Raw genomic sequence first — 23,016 nt, 5'->3', positions numbered from 1 at the left:
ATCTGATTTCTTCTCAGTTAGGCAAAGACAGGAGAGATTTATGTACTTGAACACTCTATTATACACAGTGTATCAGTAGGTAATATGTTATATTAAAATATTCTAAGATCACAAAACAGACAGCTTTTTCCATTTGCACTAAAGTTGACAATTATTTTGTATTTCTTCTTGTTTAACTCAGGCAAGCTCTGGATTCTTTCTGAACAATATTTAATTACATTAAATGTTGAAGTACATTATATTGAATCATGTATTTAATGAAGTAAACCTTCTTTATTTCCAAGTTAATCACACTGTGTCGCTTTTACCCAAATTTAATCTGGAGGGTACATTTTCAGTTTCACTATCCTAACAGCTCAGTATTACATAGAACTTGCTATCTGCTTAACAGATGTTATAGCTTAAGGCCATATTTTTCCCTAGTTATCACATTTTCTCTAGAATTTACTGAGGTTCAAGGTTGCAGCAGTCCATAAAGCATGAGGGAGTACTTCTGTGAGGTATGGCCCAGCTAGGCAGGAGAGAAAGCGCTGAACCAGCCAGACAGGTCTGGAGCCTCTGGGTCACTTTGAAAAGCCCACCACGCATTCCCTGCCATCACACTGAATTGTGCAGACAGCCTCAACTATGCCCCATGGTCTGCACCCAACAGTCCCTTATAAAAGTGTGCAGTTTTCATCAACTCACATGTAGCTTGGGTCCTTCTTTCCATGCCTCAGAGAGAAGACATCACAAGTAATTTCTCCCACAGGAATAGTCCACTATATGAAAATAGTACCTATATGAAAACTTTCATCTTATCCCAGAGATTCCACTTACAACAAACAAACAAACAAACAAACACTTTTCCCACAACAGTCAAAACACTCCAGTGGTTGGTACAAAGTTCTCCCCTCCTTTATATATATCCTATACTCCTAAGGCGGTGTAGGAAGATACTTGAACAGCAAGTGCTTAGTAGGTGAAATTGAGAAGCACTGTCCTCTAATAGGGCTTTCAGCAACCCGGTCTTTTGTGAGGTGTCCCTGCCCATGGCAGGGGGCGTGGACCTACATGACCTTAAAGGTCCATCCCAACCCAACCCATTCTGTCATTCTATGAAAGATTGTGTACTGCAAAGGAAAATGCAAACAGGTTATCTGGCAATTGACAGCAGAGTAAAGGTTAACATTAGTCATTTTTTCCCATCCTGCCATAATCTTGCATCTTCCACAGAAAAGAAGAGGTGGGAACTTGAATCTTGGCTGAAGCTGGGGAAGGCCATGGTGTGGGACACTGAGGACTCAGCTGTGAAAACTGGTGGAAGAGCCATTCTTGCTCAGTGGATGCTCCATCCCAGTCAGCTGAGTACAACAGCAAAAAGGATAGGAGGGACAGAGACTTGGACACAATTAAAGGGAGGATAGTCATAATATATGTGATAGAAGAACTATATGACAAATCATACAGCTCACATTACACCCCTGTCAAGGGAACCTCTCATCCAACTCATGAGCATTCATGGTCCATGAGCAAGGCCAGCAGGTTTCCTGCCCAAAAAGTGCCCCGGCATTTAGTCAGTCACTCACGTGCCGCTTTGCTGGTTCTCTGGGAGTTGTCACTGACCTTTCCTCCAAAAGGTCTGGTGGTTCTGAGCCACATCATGGCAGCACAACCAGTAGCAGAAGCCTTTAGCACTGGAGGACAAAGTGGTGCTGAGTGTGATTTCTCTTCCCCCTGGATGACTCCTGCAGCAGGCTCTGTTTTCTCTGAGAAGATGATGCTAGGGAAACCTCATGCCAAAACTGAAATTCAAAGGGCTGCAGCAGACCAGGGTTCATAAATAAATAAATAAATAAATGAAGCAGAGCAAAAATACAGATTAACACCATTCACACACAACTTATTCAACTATTTTTTGTTTTTCGATCTGTGTCCCATATGCCATCAAAACTATATTTATGTGACCTGTGATTGTTGTTATAAAACAAAATGAAACAAAGCAAAACAAAACAAGTAAAGTGCAAAATAGTTAGGTCTTCATATCCCACACCTCCCGTGTAGGTAGATTCTTTCTTTTACATTAAAAAAATAAATAAATCGTCTCACTTTGCACAGTGTTAGGTTTGGACAAACTAATATCTTATTGCATTTGTTAAAATATATATATATATATATTTCATACAGAGTTTTTTGCCTTCTCAGTAATAGGTTCTGACAATTTTATTTTAGTTTATTTTTTATAATTTAGGATTCTTTTTTACTATTACCCAACCAAATTGTAGTTGGCTATTGATTCATGCAAAGCCTTTCAGTATCTTTCCAAATGTCTGACAAGATTCTAATGCAAAACCTTTTTTTTTTTTTTAATTCAGTCAACATATCTTGAAGAATATAATTTGGAATTTCAAATATTCTCCGACACCAAGCCCACTTTCCTATGGTTTATGAGTTCCTCCTAAATTCACTCAACTGGAGAAAAATGGCTGAGGTACATATGACTCTGGTAGACAGTACTTAATAGTAGTTAAAACAAACCCCACAAGTGTTATCACTGAAAGATCAGTAGTTTTAGACCAGCACTTACACAAATTTTGTGCTAAAATGTCTCTGTAAATTGTAAATATAATCTATTTGGATTATTATTATTATTATTATTATTATTATTATTATTAGGAATGAGAATATTTTTCCTAGGAAAAAAAAAAAAAAAAGAACACTGAAAGGGCTCTGTGTTAACTCTGGGGACCTATTGAGATGATAGTAAAGATGAGGAGGTTACCAACTGGCTCAGAGACATTGAACGGGATTAGAAAATCCTCCTATTTTATTACTGAATTTAGCATTAGCTTTCTAGCTTGAAAAATCCTGCTGTGGTCTGGAACCTTTTCTTCACTAGCCAGCCCTGAGCACAGACTGTTTCCATTTCGCAGCTTATTGGCAGCAGTTGCAAAACTGCTAATGTGTGAGTTTTCTGATAACTTGAGTCAAGTGCTGTAGGCACTCAAGAGTCTCATGAGACCATCCTGTCTAACGTAGGTATGTATATGTAATGATTTTGCACAAACCATACACATTTAAGTCCTCTTGCTTTTCCTCTGCTATAAAGTTGGTGTTCATCTGCATCATCCAATACATAGTTGTTAACTTATTTTTAGCGTGTGCATTTCTTTAGTTGTCTTTTTTATTATTATGATTTTTTTATTATGATTTTTTTTGTTTGTTTTTTACTTTTGCTCAGACATTACAATTCATATTTGTTGATGTCCTCTGTGTTTGATGCATCATTTTAGGAATACAATTATCATTTTCTGCTGGCATCACCATCACTTTGAGTAATAAAATGAAATTTACCTTCAGAACCATTACAACAGGAGATTATTTATGAAACACTAAACAAGAAGCTCTCCCTCACCTCAAAAATTGACTCAGACAAGAACAAAAGGAGTAATCATGGATGATAATTGCATTGTCTCATTCCATTTTCTCCTTAAATCTTATTATAGCTGTCCCAAGAAAACATGCATTACACAGTCCTAGTAATGAAATAGTAATTCTAAAAGCTAATTGTCTATAAAAATCTAGAGTTGATCCTTTAGTCCTTGATAACAGGGATGTAATTGCATTGGTGTGCCACTTCATGGAGATCAGCACTAGAATATTAAATCCAGGTTCAGAGTACTGACTTTTCCATCTCCTGAAGTGGTGGAAGAATAAAAACACATTAAAATAGTGCAGTGAGAGTATTCCAATACAGAGGTGACTTTTCATTCTTCATGGCTCCGTAGCCGGTAGAAAAATGCATGCAAGATCCAATGGCTAAAAGATGATAAGAAATTCCAGGGTCTGAGGCAGGGGGATCAGACAAGCTGATCATCCTGGTACCTTCAGACCTTAAAATCTCTTAATAAAATACACAAGTTAGGAAAACAAAATATTTTCAAGAATTCCAGCCAAGAGAGGAAACTAGAATGAGAAAAGAAAACTTATCACCTGTGTTATGGGCAAGTAATTTTTTTTCTCCATTCATCATCTTTTGTGCTATGGTAACTACCTCAAAATATTCCAGAAGTTCTGATGAAAGGCCAGACCCTGAAAGTGGAGCTTTAGCCATCAAACCCTGCCTTCCAGCCATTGCGAGGCAGTAAAACAAAGCAACAAGAAACATTGCTGGTCACCAAGGGAAAAGAAGATATTGAAGATGGAGTCTGAAATGCTTTATGACTCAAATTTACCCCTGTTGAAAGAAAAATACATCAGCTCTGCTTGGGAGTGGCTGAATAAAGTGTTAAGAAAGGAACATGAAACAATATCATAAATTACCCAATGTTTTTCCCGAGCTTTTTCTGCAGAAAGGAATCATTAGGAAACTTAATTTGGACCCAAGCCCACCACTTATTATTTCTGCAATGGCCCCAAGTGGATGGCACAACAAAGTCCAACAGCTGAAATGCTTTGGGAATTCGGCTGACAGGGATGTATCTCTGGTGAGAAGTATCACATGGATGCCTGTGATGCAGGTCAGCAGTACAGACAGTGAACAGTGAAATTTCTGTGTAGATAATGTTTAGTAGATCAATAAAAATGCACAGGCATGAAATACCTTATTCCTGTATTTTATAACAGAAAGAAACAACCATGATCATCTTGTGAAAAAGAGAAAAAAAAAACAACCCTGAATTCAATTATTATGTACATCCCTAGCAGACAAGCATCATAATTGTTAATCCACATAAATGAAAGGATGGACTGATGTGTGCATCTCTTTAGACTAGAATTTAACTCTGTTTGCTGCTAAGGTGTAAGAGGTTCTGTAAATGGAGATGTATGTAGGAAAATGTATGTAAGAAAATTGTATCTAGGAATTTATCTCACTTTAAGATAGATCACTGTATATCTGCAAATCATTGTATATAAATCAAAATTACTGAAATGCTTTTGGTTGTGTTTTTCATATGGGGAAAAAACACAGCTGTACTAATTAAGATCTCTGTGATGTAGTGAAATGCTACTGCCCATGTCAGATCATAGACCATAATGGTCTCTCATTTCTAGTCAGAGTGTGAACAGTATGAGTTAGAGAGAGAGTGAGCTGAAGACAACTGAAGGTTAACTGAAGGCTTGTGGGACTGATAAAGTGTTAACTACAGTTTAAAAAAACACCCGTTTGTCTTTTATTCTCACTGAAATACGCTGGGGATAAGGGCAAATGATTTCTTTTTTTTTACGCAGAATATCGTGTCTTCCAAGGCACGAGGTGACCAACATTAGTTACAAAAATTACAAACAAAGGTAATCCTGGGTTTTGATCCAAAATCGTTCTGAGTAAGTGCCAGATTTAGATTCTGTGCCTTTAAAAACTGGCAGTTTAGCAAAAATGTCAAGCTGCATAATTTCCCGCCAGCTAGAAAAATACTGCTGATAATTTTTCAAGTGGAACTGAGCAAAAATCCTTATCTCACTCAAACAGTGATTTTTTTTTTTTCTGTTTTATCATAATAAATCAGGTGTATTCTTTGTTTTTCCTAATATGCCAAACAGTAACATGACATTGGTAAATCCTGATTCCTTTTTTCTACTGCTGATTTTTAAGAGCCTCCCCATATCTTGATAAAAAAGGATTGAACATTAATCTATTAAAAAAAAAAAAAATCAATTCCTACAAACCCAATAGAGATTAATTAATTAATCTACACCTTCAGCTACACAAAATCCCTGAACTCATCCCTCAAGCAATGCTGTTGATGAATAAAGCAGAAACATTTATCTTGGACTTTTCAGGTTGTATCACACAACCAGATGAAAGGAAGCCCAGAGCAAATGGACTTGGTCTAAGACCACTGCCTCTCACAGCTCAAAGCCATGCTCTTTAAATCAGTGCATCTATCAGCTGATAAGAGCTTCAAAGATGAAACAGAGAGGGACAGGTGTCAGATTAGAACAGTACCAGGTCTGAGATGTGAAATGTTTGGAGTGAGGCAGAAAGCCTGAGTGGGGTCTTTTTGGACAAAAGTGTAAAATGGAAACACCCTATAAAAACAACTAAAAAGAAATTAAATAGGAAATCATACTTAGCCCTGCATGATTTTAAGCGTGGATTTCTAAAGCAATTCTGCTTTGAGGACTGTTGAGCTCAGTGATATTGAAGTTGTAAATGGAAGATATTGAGAATAATGGCAGTAGCAATAAAAGGAGAATCAAAAATAGCTCAAAATGGGCCTCACCAGAGACCTTGGACCTGATCTCCATAAGCACACTGACATTTTGGCAGCTGGTACCTGCACCAAACACTACCCTGAGGCTTTGCAGTCCTAATAACACTGGTCTAGTTTGTAGAGCTATACCCGTATTTACTAGATCCAGGAGCTCTAGCTCACCTGAAATCAGGAAGGAAGAAAACAGCATAGATTTTGTCAGTATGGTCTGTCTCTGGGAAAGCATCATTTCAGAAGAAATGCATTTTTAATTGCCTCAAGGCTTGTGTCGGATCCCAGAACATAGGATGACTCTTACAATCAGAACCAAAAGTCCTAAGAAACCCAGTTGATACAACTGAATTCAACTGAAAGGATGAAATGTGTGCAGGTTCAGAAGCAGAAGCACGATGCCGTTTTCCTGCAGAAACTAAATAGGTATTTTGCCATTCCTAAAGAGCCAGCTCACTTCTTCATAGTCTACTTTTTTCAGCAAGCAGAGCTAATTTTTTTTTTTTAAATGTGCTTATAAAGCCAGGCAAGTTGATTAGAAATAGCTAGTATTTATCACATTCTTTGGCAGAATAGTTAGATACAGTGGTTAAAATGAATACATGTGGCTGGTCGCTCTAAATAAATGATTTTAAATAAATAACTGAAATTAGGGCTGTTGAACAAATGAAAGAAAAATTAAACCAGAACAAAAGATAAGCCAAATATTATTAGCTCTGCAAGAAAATGGTGTCCAAATTTAGCCCATGCTTTTTTACTTGGAAGAAAGAAGATAAAATTATCTCCAGCTAAACCAAGGCTCTTGTATCCTTGTGATTTAGAACATATTTCAGTGACATAAAGGCAAATACTAGAATTGTCAATTATTTGCAACAGAAAAAAAAAAAAAAAGAACAACAAAAGTGAGGTTATAGGAAGAGTTATTTATCTGCTCATCTGACAGCCCAAATGAAATGAGATTAGGCAGAAGTACCCAGGCACTATTTACAACAGGAACCTTCTCTGGAAGTAGAATTTTATTTCCCTTTGCTATGCCATAATTAGGAATGTCACATGTCCTGGGAAAACAAACAATCAAAACCTAAAGCATAGAAGAAGGAAAAGTTTTGCTTCTTTTTTTTTTTCTCCTCAAAAAAAAAAAATATATATATATATATATACACATGTATATATATGAGTAAGAACTGAAATATTTGCTCAATCAGGCTAAAATTTATTAACATTTTAGAAAGCACAGAATGCATTGTTCATAACCTAGTAAGTGTATAGGAAGTATATTTGGGTCTGTTAAATACATATAATTTTTTAATATGTTTTAATGATTATATATTATCAGAAACAGTACTCTGATGCACACTGACTAACCTGAGATAACAGCAAAATAGGAAAAAAATAAAAATACTGCAAGTGGAAAGCAGCGATGGCTGAACTGTGCAGGAAAAAGAAAACACTCAGAAATTGTATGTACATTGTGGATACCGAAGCATATCATGTTTCTGAAAACGATATTGGAAAATGAATTTAGTATAACAATACATTCATTGTAAAATACTTCACAACACACACTATATAAAAGCCATAGTAAAAGTGATTAAAAAAAAAAAAAAAAAAACAACAACAAACAAATAAACCAAATAGAAACACAAAACACACAGGCAAAAAAACCAACCACCACCACCAAAAAGCAGTAGCTGCCTGTAACTACACTGACTTTTTATACAACATTTGTGCTGGCTGTTTTGTTTTTCCTGATTTCTGCCCTGAGGTACAGGAGCTTTCCATGTACTCAGGTGTTGCATGCTTGATAAAGCTGGCTGACAAAGCACGCTGTCTCTCTCCCTTAAGATAAATGTTCCTATTAAAACGTGGTCTTGGGCTGTGCTGGAACAAGGTGTTTCTTTTTTCTTTTTTTTTCCATTTTAATTTGTTTTGTGAACAGAATGCTTTAAGGAAATTTATTTTGGAGACATTTCTGTAATGAAATCCATTGCCTCTGCTCTGGTGCGTGTGGGTGACACTGACAACACCGGGTTCACGATTTGGAGCTGCCCGGGATCCCAAGCTCTTGGCTCGGGATGTGTCTGTGGCTGCCATAGTGCTTTGCACCCTGGAGGAGTGGGCAGCCCTCCCTGCCTTAGTTGGCTCCTGCCCCCCGCACCAGACCTGCATGCTTTAGGTCAGCCTCAGTGAGCAGATCTGGGAAGGAATTAATGTTTCGAATCACATTTTGCCTCCGACCAGATCTCCTCCCATGTGCTAACCCAGGAAGGTTTCTGGACCTATGTTCCCACGCATCCCTGTCAGGGCTTGCTCGGGGAGTGCCTGGAGCCTGTGGGGCACCCCCTCTGAGGCTGCCTCTCCCAGCCCAGCATTTAGCCCAGAAGTTGTGTTTTTCTTAAGTTCACCACATCCTTGTCAGTTGCCATGGAAACCCACGACAGACCGTGGGATGCCGATGCTGGTATAGCTCCACTTCTGTCAGGACACGGCTGCTCCGGTAATGGGTACAAGTAATGATGCACCTTTTGGCCTTCATGCTCTGAGGTCAATGAAGAGCTCCAGTCCAACCTACACCAAACCACCTCATCCAGAGCTGTTATTCCCATAGCAATCACAAGAAATTACAAATTTATCCTAACCTTTTCACACTTAATGTATTGAGAAAGAGCCCTAAGAGCACATGGTTCTGTTACTGTATGACCACTAAGGGGCTCCCCCTGCTCTCCACCCCCATGCTCATGGCCACACAAAGCCCCAGGGGCAGGACTCCAGCCACCCACTGCATCTTGGGCTCAGGGTCTTCTGTGCCCTTTGTCCCCACACCGAGCCACACCGCCAGGATAGAGATTGTGAAAAGCAGGCTGAGAGAAATCATTTTCCAAATGAAAGGATCACGCTCATTCAGTTTCCCATTTCTGTATTGTTTGCCCATCTCTCCTCTGCAGGAGTGTGTCACAAGCCACATTTAGAGCCTGCAGGCAGCAATCAAACCCATTCAACAGAGCAATGTGACACTCCTGTGATGGGAATGAAGCAGCTGGGTTTTGGAGCAATCAGACAGATTTTCAGTGAGGTGGGGGAAAGCATACAACACCCCATACACCAGTGGACAGCAGGAGCAGGTGGGGCTGGGACAGGGCGAGGGGCTCCTGCGCCGTGGGGGCCTGATGGAGGCGCTGACTGTGACCCCACTGTGTGCCAAAATTCAAGCCAAATGGTTTTGTCATGGCACCCAACACACACAGGGCTTAGCTGAAAGGACATATGCACTTAAAGAGTTACAGAAACCTTCCTTACTGTTTATAATCCTAGGTAAAATAACCATAAATTACTTTAAGGCACAGCATTTTCTCTTTGAAATGCTCCTGAAATGAGACAAAAATATATATACATGGGACTGTTGTTCTAATATACAAATGTGCTGAATCTGCTTCTCATGCCCTTAGAGCTAACTGCTGAGGACCATGACAACATTAATTAATCCAGTAAGAATTTAAATGAGAGCACTAACCCATCTTGCACATAATACTGAATGGCCATCACCCTCTGATGAATAGAAATCCAGTCTAGCATTTGAGCAGGTGTGACGTTCAGCTCACTGCAAATAGTATCTTGTATTAATTATTATTCTTTTAGATGATTTAACAGTTGCAGGTTGATTTTCAATGTATTTTGGTTTTAATCAAATTTCTTTAGCTATGCATGGGGATCCAATATAAAAATGAGGAGCAGATATGCAAGAAGTACCATATATAACACACGTTTGGAGCACCAGAGTCAGTACTGGTGAATCTTGCTCAGTGACACATGCATCTCTGTAAACAGATGAGAACTGGAGAACAAAAAGGCCCATTAAAAATTAATATACTAATCATAGGGCATGAATTATAGCACATTCATGCTGGACGCAGAGGGGACATCAGGGTATTGCATCTGAGAGGGAAGCAATGGAGCGTGGAGATGAGTGCACCTGAAGCGCACACATAAATCCCCCTGGCAGCTACCAAATGGGATGGATGCTCACTTGTATTTGTCGGCACAGCAGAGGTGTCCTGGAGAGGACTGGAGCACAGAACTGCTTGGTGCTGCTAAAAATTTACAGCCACAACTCTTACAGCTCTCCCACAGCCATCTTCTTCCTCCCTCCTAGCTCTCCATCTTTCACTACTCACCAGGAGAAAAAAAAAAATAGTAGCTAAGTGCCAGATTGCTTGGGGTTAAGGGCAGGTCAGGCAGGAGGAAAAATTGGAAACAGGATCTGAACCTTGCATTGTACCTAAGGTAAAAGAGAAGACCTGCAGAACTGTTTGAGGGCAGCTGCAAGTCCCCTGGGATTTATTTTCTAATTAGTAACAAGCCCGTTAACAAACTCTAGTTAGAGACCTTCTCACTGAAATGAGAACTGCCTAAATTAGTAGCCATCAGGCCTGACTTGGAGCAAATCTGTCAAATCCCATGGATTTGCGCCCAGCCCTCCTCCCGCAAAATAAGGGAAGCCTGGCAACAGGTTGAGTCATGATCAGATGAAAAGATCTTGCTTTGAGAGTAGCATGTGCCAACTTTTCAAAACGAAACATCTAATTGTGCCCATTATTAGGAAGTTTTGGGACTAATTGGCCCTATCAGCAAATGGAAATGAATCAAGTGGGGGAACATTGACAGAAAGGTCTTACAAGTCGCAGAGAAGACAGACGGTACCTTTTCATCAAAAGAAAAGAACAATTTCACATAATAAAAAGAGCATTTAAAATACAGGTAAATAAATTAAAAACAAACAAACAAACAAACAAAAACTCAACAGTAGAAGATGCCACCGAAGACAAACCGGATGCTTTCATGGATAAAAGTGTTCAGGCAGGCTATAATTCATGAAAATAATTTAAAATCGATTTAGTCCCAGGTTTTGAAGACAAAATCAATCTGTATTTAGGCTGGGCAGATCACCTCACGCATGCCCTCTGTGCTGTTCCCTGTACTTTGGCTGAGGTCTCTTGAAGCGACGTGACCAGACCATGAGGAATGCGGGCTCTGACCAAAGCCGTGCTAACTGGCACCTTGTTTTTGACAGTGCTGTCAGGCAGTGACATGAAACAGTGAGGCACAGAGGGAGGATTCACAAGGATTTGGTGGTCTTTGCATTAGGTTCAGTGATTCTATGAATAATAGGCCCCAGCCTCACAGACTGAGACTGACTCGGTGGTGTCTTTCCATACAAGAACAACTTTGCAGACATCAACGCTCAGCTTTCCAAGACAGCATCTCTGAGCAGATTCTCCCACCCTTTGCACACATGTACACACACCTCCGATGATATCTATTTTAAACGCTTATTTCTGGAATTTCCTCCTCAAAATCATCCTCTAGGGTGTTCTCAAAGTGTTTAAGACATACACAGTATTCTACCTTAAGGTTTTATTGAATCAACATTTATTTACTGCTTACAAAGGTTTTACTATAAATGTAATGCAGGACGATGTCCTTAGTGAACCTCATCCTGCCTCCATCAGGGGAAGAAGGCATAAAGGGAAGGAGTTTAGGCAGATAACTGTTTCAACAGGCTCAGAATCGCCGACATTTAATCAAGAGAATGCTTCCTACAGCGACCATCTGCCCAAGCTTCAAGACACCAAATTATTTGCCAGAAATCATAGCAGCACAGCAAAGGAGTCACTTTTGATGCTTGCAACAATCCTAGGAAATATGCTTCTTACAGACATTCCATATCTCTAGAATGCTATATAATATAAAAGTGAGTTCAATTACATCTGAACCTTGGCTTTAGACAATGGCTCTTTGTTTTAATCATTTTTCTTCCTGGGATGGAAAGATTTACAGCAAGCTGTCGCAGGACAGAAAGACAGCAGACTAGGGGAAGAGCAGCTTGAGCAGACCGACAATCTTCAATTCACTTAGCAAGAAAATAAGATGCACCACAAATTCTCATTCACCATCCTATCCATCAAATTCGAGCTGTTAATAGGGTAATTAGAAACTAGAAGTTCTGAATACGTGTCTTTCAGCATCCAGCTATGAGAACTGGTCATTTGATGTGTAATGAGAGTATTATGGCCTGCTCCTGGTGGGTCTTTTCCTCTCATTGGATTTACTGAAAGGAAAAAGGGTGGTCCCAGGCATTGTATCACCATGGTGTTTACCAAATTGGCATGGAGTACACATCCACAGATTTTCATTTCTACCCGCAAACGAGTGGTTGCACATGTACAGATGCGGCTCTTGTGGCAGCACTAGGGGGAGCTCCAGCGACATCACCGACCTCAAAGCCCCCGCTCCAAAAACGGACCCAGACCATCAGGTTGCCTCTAGAGCTATGAGGTTTGGGATTGTGGGATGGTTTGACAATTTATACTTGTTTGTTTGCTGCTGTGTATGCTTGAATAATATTTTCAAGTTCTTTCTTTTGTTGCTACAAACATTAGAAATTTGCTGCCATCCCTCCAGCTCCTGCCACCACTCCTATTATTCATAGAATCACTGAATATCCCAAGTTGGAAGGGAGCTGCAAGGGTCACTGAGTCCAACTCCTGGCTCCACACAGGACCACTCAAAAATCAAACCATGTGTCTGAGAGCGTTGTCCAAATGGTTCTTGAACTCTATTAGGCTTGGTGCTGTGCATACTGCCCTGGGGAGCCTGTCCCAGTGCCCGACCACCCTCTGGGTGCAGACCCTTTCCCTAACCCCCAGCCTGACCCTCCCCTGTCCCAGCTCCATGCTGTTCCCTCGTGTCCTGTCACTGTCCCCAGAGAGCAGAGCTCAGTGCCTGCTCCTCCACTCCCCTCGTGAGGGAGCTGCAGGCCGCCATGAGGCCTCCCCCAACCATTACTGCATGGTTCTAGGAATGGAGACCTAGACCAATTTGCCTAAAGGGCTATGAAAAAGAAGACAAACACAATGGATATCTTAGTTTTAGAAAAACTGCTTGAAGAGCTTCACTGAAGTTTGAAAAATGTTTCAAGTATTAAACTTTTGCATTTATTGAGGTTCAACCCTCCTTTTAATTAGTAAACCCACATCTAAACATCTGGAAATTAATAATTAGCCTTTGAATAAGCAAGAGATCTTCTGGCAATAAAACGCTTATTGGACAACTCTGGAAAAAATACTCAGAAAATTGTTGCTTTTGTTCTGTTTTGTATGGTCTTCGCTGGCAATTGCTATGACTAAGGCAAAAGCAGCAGAAGCAGCTTTACTATTTTTAGAAACAAAGACATCCAAAGTGATGATTTATAAAACCTCTCTTGTAAAGACAAAAGCTGTCATTTCCATACATTTACTTGAGAAAAAAAAAAAAAAAAAGTGTAATATGCATACACATTTCAAAGAGATGGTTTGACTCTTTATACACAATTAACGGGTTAAAGAACTGACAGATTTTTACAATACATCTTTACAAGGCAATGGACAAAGGAATGCAAAAAATTCTCCATGAGGAAAGACACCAAATTTGAAAAAGCCCCACAGAAATTTGAATCTGTGAGGAAAGAAGAAAATGCAGCACAGCAGGGGGAGTGTTTTTAGAAGTCAAAGCCAAGGTCTGCTGTTTGCAACTTTTGCATTAGCTTGTTTTCAAAAGGCAAAAGTTAACAATTTCTAAGAAGAACCTCGAGCTTCAGTAGGAACACCACAGTCAATCATTTTGGAAGCAGATACATCTCAAGTATCATTTTCAAAGGCTCACCTACAGGAGGCCTAACAACCACACCAAACACCGCACTGTTGTGTTTCCCTCACAGAAATGCTCCGGACCCCTCGCTGTGGAAGAGGTCTGCCACGACAACAGATGCCACGCAGAACAGAAACACAGCTCTGTTCCTCTCACAGCTAGCAGCCAGACCAGAGCAGACAACCCCACTAATATATGCACCAGGTGTGCTATATATACACCTACTGTATAGTTCTTCAATTCAAATGAAAGGAGTGCTATAGAAATTCAGGAGTGTTATAGAAATTCAAGGCTAATTTATATTTGATAGTAAAAATATTCCTCAGTGCTATGAGCAGTAAGATGTGCACAGTTCTAGACCACTTGTTTCCACCACTACCATTTTAAAAAAAAGGGGGGGGGGGGCATTCTTCCTTTACTTGCTGGTCTAAAAATGGTTGTCTAAAGTGATAAATCGTGAGGAGAAACTCATGTTTTGTTCCTTTCTCCAACACCAAGGACACTTAGACAATCTTTCTCCTTTTGTCACCAGTAAAGAGAAATGCCCATACCAGAGATTACTTTCACTCCATGCCTTAAAAAAACAAGAAACAAAAAAACAAACAAAAAAACTTACCTTGTTTTCTCTCACTCTGTGTTGCTCATGGGTAGATATGCTCTCGAAATGCTTACCAAATTTGCATTCTCTGTTGCACTCACCTCCTCTGGCTGTGAAGTTTCCCATTTTCCACAACTCTCCAGTGTTCCGTAACATCCAGTTTTCTCAGCACCCTCTGTCTCCAAAATATTTTCTCCCCCACAAATATTTCTTAATTTCCTAATTTCACTTTGGATTGCTTTTCAGGCTTTTATACTTTGCTCTTCCTCACTGATTTCCTATATTCCCTGGACCAACTTTTCTTCTCAACTAGTTTAATTCCTTTAAAAATACAAAAAAGTTAAAAATCCCTATCCATCTCCTTGCTTTTCTCCTCTCTCCTCATGTTGTTCTTCTGTCACCCATTTGCTACCACTTGGGTTCCATGTTTATTTTGCCTCACAAATCTCTTTCTCTCCAACTCCAACTCTTAGTTTTCCTATTTCCCTCTATTTCTTTAATTTATATCCTTTCTCCAAGTCTTTTTAGCATGCCTACACTGTAAGACTCATGGTGCAAAGTCTCGCACTTTGGTGCCCTCACCCATCTGATTTATAATCCTTCTTGGCATTCCCCAATTCGTCCCGATGGAGCCTCTTGGCACCTGCATCCTTGGCAACAACAGCCATTAAGCAAAGCTGCTCTGTTCCACATTCTTTTTTCTTCCTTCACTTCCTCTTCTCCATTGCCATCTAAAGCATATGGAGGATGGTTATGGTCTGTTACCTTTGTGACTGAACTACCTTGCATCCCAAACAACTACTCCCAGGAAGTAACAGAGGAATTTTCCAATTCACATTCTCTAGATAATCTATACTACATTTTCTCTGTTCTAAATCCAATCGACATTAAGGTAAATCTGCCATTGTTGCAAAGAACGTGTGCTCAGACCTATCGGTGAAACAGAACTATTTCACCAGCACTAATGATTCAAGCATGGAGAGTATGAAGTGGCACTATGCTAAGACTCACAGAGAGACAGTTTTGTGTATGTACGTGTAGTTACAATGGGGATAATGAGGATATAAATACCAGGTGATAAATCAATGGTTGAACAAAGAGAAAACACAGGACTACTTAAAACAACCAAATCTTTTAATTAGAAAGCAACAAACATGCAAACAGCAGGTATAGAAATTTATTTGAACCAACGTTTTTACTATAATGAAAGTTACTTGAAAACATTGATCCAAGCTCCCACATTTGCAGGTTAAGGAAAATATTGCACTTTGCATCTTCTAGCACCCCTCATACATGGCAAAACATTTTAAAAACATTTTTGCTTATTTTACTTGCACACTCTCCCAAAGTCATGCACACAGTCATTCAAAAACAAAAGGTTAGGTTATCCAAAAGCAATACCTTAGAATTGCACTAAAGCTCTGTAAGGAAAAATATAATTAATGTCTTATACAAATTCCATAACGTCTAGGTGCTTGCACACAACTGCCAGTTACTCTTCATCTTCATTTTCGTTCTCCTGACCAGATCCTTCTGATCTGTCACCTTCCAATCGGTCTGTAAGGCACAGAGAAGATTTAGTAAAGAGAACTTCTGAAGTTTTGGGGTATTGGCAATTTTTACAATTTAGTGGCCCTCTGGGCTAGTACACAATGCACAGTGGCTATGGGTTATACAGTAACAGAACCATGAAAGAATCTGAAACTGGACTGACAGCAGAGATCAGGTAGATATATTATAACAAGAAAGAACAGTGACAGCAAAAGCTCTAAAGGACTTCCAGGCATAGAAGTGAATTTTGTGTACAAAAGGAGAAACCTTGTAGGTGCTAACTGGCTGTCAGCACAGGAAAGATGAATGCAAGCATGATATTAAAAAGAGACAGTGAATCCAAGAGATTGAGAATAATTTTCTGAGGAGCTAAAACTAGAATAGCTGTGATTAGAAAATCTGTATACTGCAGAAAAAAAGGGGAACTGCTATTTGTCACCATATACATGAGAAAAAAAAAAAGAAAAAAAACCAGTACTTTTTGATGTAAACATTTAGAGAAAGGCAAATACAGAAATGCGTGTGGGAACACGACTGGCTTAAGATGTATCACTCAAACATGCACTGTTTGGTTAAGAAAAAGTTCACCCAGCAGGAACACAGAAAACATAATAAATGAAGAAAAACACCAGTTAATGTATTCATTGACAGCACAGGTGAGGCACGCCACTGGGCTGGATACAGTGACTTTGCTCTTCCTTTCCTGTCCATCTGCTCCTAACAGATCAGTGGGAGGTGAAAGAGGAGCAGCAGCTGCTGCCAGGCAGAGCTTCCCTCCTGCCCCACTGTACAAACCCACTATTCTGCTCAGCAACTGCTGGACTCCCCACATTCAATACTTAACACCATCGTCACCCTCATCTACTAGGTTTCTATGCCTTGTGTCATACGAGCCTCCCAAGACTTCCCCTCTCTGCTTCCTACCCAGCACCATGCCTCTGTTGTCCTACTTCTTCAGTTTCAACCCACCGCAGTCAGCTTAAGCACTAACATCCAGTAACATGAGTTTCCAGTGACTATTACCCATGCAACCCCTCCTATCACCAGTTTCAGACCCTAGTGGACGAGGAATGCTAGTACCTGCAGCATAAGGTTTGCTCATTACACAGTCCTGCATCTTCACACCCTCCTTCATTTCCAGGCAATCCCAAGTCCACAATGAGTGTCAGTTTCATGTGATTCATTCCAGTCACCCCAACGCTTTTTCCATCACAGCCCTCATCTCCTAGAGATCTTCTCTTACTGAATATTTTTCAGCATAGAATTAGTACTACATTACTAATAAACACATTACTAACAAACTATTGCAGGGTGGATAGTATGGGAACATCTAAAATATATTGTGCATTTTTCTTGTTCTTTGAGATATAACAATCAATCAATCAAACAAACAAAAAGAACAACCAGCTGCAAAATGCTGCAAGTCTCACAGTACAGAAGCTATTCCTAAGTACTTCTCTTAAGAGACCCATGAAGAACCACTGAAACTTCTCACAAACCCCAATGTAGCCACATACAGCTGAAGATCTTGATGGTTCCCCAGTCCATCTGCTATTTCATAGATCAACATGGTGGTCAAGTTCTAAAGAAGTCTCTCACCTGCTCTTATATGATTCAAAGATGCCAACATTCGTAACATAAAAGAAGCTGGAACAGTAATAGTGTTTCTGGTTTCTTCCAGCATTAATTCATTACGTGTTATAACCTGGCAGCAGGGAAGGAAGAAAAAAACAGCGTAAAAACGAATACAAAGTTGTAGTGCATCAGTATTAGTTTGACAATACAAAGTTTCTAGTTTCTATGTATTTACAGAACCCAAAATTACAGTATTTGTATGTGGTAAGAAAAGTAAACTATCTGCAGGCAGAGTTCACTGTCTAGTTGTCTAACTAAAGAGTATTCTAGTAAGATCATCATTCTGTTGTCTGTGTCCATGGTAGATACTAAGACAGGCAGCTGAGAAATACTTCTGTAAATTAGACCTTGCAAGAAATAAGGACAACTGATGAGAGAAAGTGCTGTTCCAGATGGCAACTGTTGCAGGCAGCAAAGACATAGCACTCGCACTGGCCAAGAATGTGGGAAGGAAAAGAGATGAGGTTATCCTAAACTCCTACCTTCATGCTGCTTGAAACTTTTGGAGAAAATCCAAGGAACACAAGCAATTATTCTACCTCAGTTCAGGAACATTCTTCAGCTCCACAATTCTTTCTGAACAAGTCTACAGCTTACCTCTAAATTACTTGAAATAGCCACTTCTTACTGCTTTAGTTTCAAGGAAGAGAAGTCCACTAACAAATACCTTTAAGCTCTTTTGCCTCCTTCCTTCCTCAAGGTAGTTCCTTGCTAACCCTCTCGCTTTGCCATTAAGTTCTAATCCCACACCTTCACTTGTCCCTCAAACCATGTTTTTTTGGTTATCACAAAGCATAAAAATTTCTTTAGGTGGAGACACTTTCGGACCTTGATACTCAAAGACCATATGCTGTAAGGCAGGTAAATAAAGCATTTCTTTTTTTCTTGAGACTCAGTCTCAAGCCTGTTCATCTTCTGAGGAAAATGTTCTTGCAGATGTGTGCTGTTCCCAGCCAAAACAAAGCTCCTCTTTTCTGTTATTTTCACCTATTTATCAATCACTTTGCAAAACTGATCACACCCAAAAAGAAGCAAAGTGAGAAGATAGCACCCTGACTTTTTTCCTCTTTCACCTTCTATTTCTCCAGTGCATCATCAGTAACACCTTTTTGACAGCCTGTTCATCTTTTCAGCTCCTTCTGAGGCTTTTTCTGTGTCCAGAGATTTGTTCCCATCGTTGCCACTTTTTCCTACTCCCTAAGGTCATGTCCTCTTTTGATTTTAAATGTGGTTCTATATCTATACTAAACACTCCTCAAACGTAATTCTTTGTCCTCTCTTGCCTTTCCATGGCTATGAAGAAGTCAGTTCAGCTATTTTGGATACTTATTGTAGCCAAAATGAATGTGGTAAAAACTCTGTTTCTATCAGGTTCTCTTGTTTTCTACATAGATATTTCAATACTAGGATCAAATTAAACAAACTAACAAATCAAAACCCATGTAAAATCACAAACTATACTTTTGTCAAATTTACTGCATCATACATTTTTCATTGAAAAAGCTACTAAAATTCAAAATTACTAAGAAACAAGTGACAAAATTCTCAATATGATAATTACTTTTAGCACACACTTATGTGTGCAAACATTAGTTTGTTTAAAGACAACGAGTGCCTTGATTTCTAACTCCTGCCAGTTTTTCTTCCTAATGCAAGCATTCATACCTTTTCAAGCTTTTCTCCGTACATAATTTATTACTGTATTTTCGTACATATAATTTCTAGGAGTTAATGAAATGCAAAGTGCCTCTGTGTGCTGCTAATTATAGGAAAGTTAGCTGTCATAAAGGACAGCTTTTTATTTGTAGCTTATTTGTTTAATATTAAATAACCATTAATTTAATATCAATTATTTGCAATGAAGACTTTTGTAGAACTGGAAGATGCAACATTACTGTGGAAAAGGAGGGAAGGTTCTTACCTCATCTGCAAGTTTTCGGTTAAAAATCCTGGATTCTTCCAATGGTGACCAAATTTTTATATCATAGTCAATACCAGAAGAGGCCAGAACTAGAAATAAGAAACATTAACAATTCTAAATTAAATAATGTTATGTCTTTACCAGTATTTTCTGCACTTAAGTGGAGTTGAAGAAAAATAACTTCACTTGCTGTACTATTAGAAACATTTAATTGCAGAAGTCAGTTCTATACTGAACACACAACTACATAATTCTCCCTATGGGACCTGAGAAAGAAGATATATGCAAACTTCAAGAGACCCTTAAACAAAAAAATAAACCACCATAAGATAGGAGCAGAAAGTAAGAACAAACTCAGCTACTAATATATTTTTGATAGTGATCTGATAATTATATGCATTAGTAACAAAGCCTTAGGACTTCTGAATCCAGTTACAAAAACAGAAGCAAGAAAATTTCAAATATATTTTTATATTTAATAATTTTGATGTCCTTCATGTAAATTTCTTTGACATTCAAATATACAAAAGCAATGGACACCCTCATAAACAATTCTAAAAAAGGCAAAACAAAATTCCATTTTCTAGATCATTGCACAAAACCACAATGGAGATAAGATTTCCACAGAAACAACTCAGTAACTTGAAAACTGTACAAGTTTAACAATCTTATCCTCTTCTAGTATTATTATAACTTCATTTGTTTACAGCTGACTGTTATTCTAGAACCATGTAGGCTATGAATAAAAAAGAAACAACATGAATGCTTTCTTTGACTGTCCGAAACTGTAGCATTATTCATATAGTCCATCCACATGTCAGATGACATCTGATTCCTTCAACTACTTCTGTTCATCTTTTCTATAAATATTTCTCCTGAAGTACAAACTGATAAAATTTCTATGAATTTTATTTCTTTTAATCTCACAAAGGCAGCAAGTCTGAGACAGAGTTTGCTCAATTTTCAAACAGAGCAAGTAGAGTCCAGATTCAAGTATTAATTCCCACAGTGTTGCTGGCATCTCAGTGACCCTGTATTTCCCTCACTGTGTCATGGAAAACATTTAATGTACAGTAGGGAGCAAGAAATTGATATTCTTTTAACTGCATCTTAACTTTCTATAAATACTATGTCAGTAACATTTTCATTCCAAGAAGTTATTGAGTAAGGAGGCTTTCAAGGGTTGAAAAGTCATTAGTAAAAGACCAAACCATAAGCAGTATTATCTAATTTATATTGGAAGAACAAAAAAGAGTTTGATGAAAATCTACCATTACAATGCTATATTGATCTACACAGAACTGAGGATTGAGTTTTGGGACTTTTACTATAGATAACCTGAACACAGCCTGTGAAAAATGATTATCTTACTCGGGTCAAATGGATGAGGCTGAAGACAGTTCACCACATGATTATCAGCTTCCAGCAGCATGAGATGTTCGGCAGTATGTCGATCCCATATGAAAATATGGCCACAATCTGAACCACTCATGACAAAATTAGATCCCCAAAAATTGGCTTCTTTTATCTGCAGTAAAAACAGAAATAAAACTTACTTTATAACACCAGCATTGGGAAACACTGAAGAGGATACTCCCATTTCTACAATAACATTGCATCTGGATTAAGAGCTCTGCAAATGGAGAAAGACCACTTAAAGAAATCTGAAAGAACCATTTAAAGAAAAACAATCAAAAAAAGAAAATTCAGAAGGTTATAGATCTTCAGTGCAAATTGGCTGCTAACAAAAATGGAGAGAAGCTGGGACAGACGCAGTAATTTGGAAATAAGATAAATAAAATTATAAAATAAATAAGATAAAATAAAATTATAGTGTACCTGAAGTCCTACAGATAATGACAGCAGATATGTTACTTTCCAGAGTGATGAGATGGGTACTGGAGACAGGGGTACATGAAACACTTTTTGGGAAGAGTTCAGTAAACTAAAGTGAGTGACAGGTTAATAACTAGTGGGGATTTTCCATTTACAGAATAAGAGGAGACAGAAGCTTATGAAAACTGGGGGCTGGGAATTAACTGACAGATAAAAAGGGGTCATGGAATCAAATATTTTAGTTTATTTTTCTCTATAATCTATCAGATAAGAACTAAGACTTTCTGGTTCAAGTCCAAAATTAAAGTTAGAAGCCTTGGAAGAGGAAGGCATTCAAGTAGAAGTGAGTCCTAAGCTATTACAGCAGTACTTAAGTAGATGAAAGTAGAAGCATGCCTCCCTGCAAGTGCAACTAGTTTATACTTTTTTTAAATTGATTTTTAAAATTGATTTATTATTGTTTTTGTTTGCTTTGACACAGTGATGACACATTCCGCTATATATGGTTGCTCCTATCTTAGTTTTGTTAGGATATCCAAGCACCTTTGTGAAATGTCTGAAGTGATATGGCTAACATTTGACATATCTGTAGTTTTCTCATGCTACCAGTGAAGAATACTTGTAATAAGGGCCAAATTGATTTTATTACATATATATATTTATTTTTAAAAATTTTAAACATAGACGATGCTTTACTAACTTTACAGGTGGCATGTTCTCTGAGGACCTACAGTTCATACTGAAGGTCATTCTATCTTGGACCAATTTAGGGAATTTTATTTTGCAGTGACTGGACTAATATCACACAAACTATACTCAGTATTAAATCACTTATTCATCAAAAAAAAAAAAAAAAAAAAAAGGATCATCTCTGTTTTCAGCCTACAGCCAACTCCTCTGCAACTTCATTGATAACAAGTTAGTTTGACCCTGGATAATAACTGGCTGTAGGTCAAACAGTCAAGGAAGATTTCTTTGATGTTCACTGGAGAACTATACATTTGTAGGAGGAAATTCACCTTTGAGAATAAGACAATGATAATTTTACTTGAAAGATGCAAAAAACACCAGTTTGGTTTTTTTTTGTTTGTTTTTTTCTTCATAAACCAGAAAAACTACGAGAAAATTCACAAATACAGCACTGTGACTAAAGAGTGCACATTTTTTTGTGAGTGCACACAGGTGGGCTGGATGTGCCACTGGCTGAAGCATATGACAGAAGGATACGAGGTCCAGAGAAGGCTTCCAGAAAGACAGCTACTTTTCACTGTAAACTTTTAGTTTGTTGCACAATTTCACAATCAGTGAAATGATGCATTGGGCTCTACTCTTCTGGCAGCTTCTTCAGGAAGATCTGAATGTTAAGGGAAGATGATGGACAGCTTCCTTTGGAGCAGAGGGACCATCTCAAGAGAGATGGCAAAGGCTTCCTGTCTCATTCAGCTTCTTCCCTCACAATTAGCCTATGGTATCTGCTTGTTCTCTCCATCCCATGAAACAAAACACCCTCTTAGTAAAAGGGGAAGGAGTCTTAGGGAACAACACAGTCATGTCGTTAGGTTAGAATACTATACAGGGATTTACTACATCTTCCATTCTCTTTTCCT

General features: G+C 38.7%; 1 protein-coding gene across 13 annotated transcripts in view; it reads right to left on the bottom strand.

Moving 5' to 3' along the window:
- Positions 1–15,582: 15,582 nt before the first annotated feature.
- The window catches only part of DCAF6 (DDB1 and CUL4 associated factor 6), an 86,042-nt gene continuing 78,608 nt past the window's right edge, over positions 15,583–23,016 (bottom strand). For all 13 annotated transcript variants that reach the window (XM_084512528.1, XM_084512535.1, XM_084512533.1 and 10 more), the window contains 4 exons: positions 20,945–21,101; positions 19,574–19,662; positions 17,617–17,722; positions 15,583–16,023 (listed from right to left, as the gene is read on the bottom strand). In XM_084512528.1, coding sequence (XP_084368654.1) covers positions 15,959–16,023; positions 17,617–17,722; positions 19,574–19,662; positions 20,945–21,101 — 417 coding nt within the window. In that variant the 3' untranslated portion in view covers positions 15,583–15,958. The remainder of the gene's footprint in view (positions 16,024–17,616; positions 17,723–19,573; positions 19,663–20,944; positions 21,102–23,016) is intronic.

The sequence above is a fragment of the Aythya ferina genome (assembly GCF_964211825.1).
Source record: "Aythya ferina genome assembly, chromosome: 1".
Taxonomy (NCBI): Eukaryota; Metazoa; Chordata; class Aves; order Anseriformes; family Anatidae; genus Aythya; species Aythya ferina.
The sequence above is the reverse complement of the archived record's forward strand: the minus strand, read 5'-3'. Positions and strand labels throughout refer to the sequence as shown.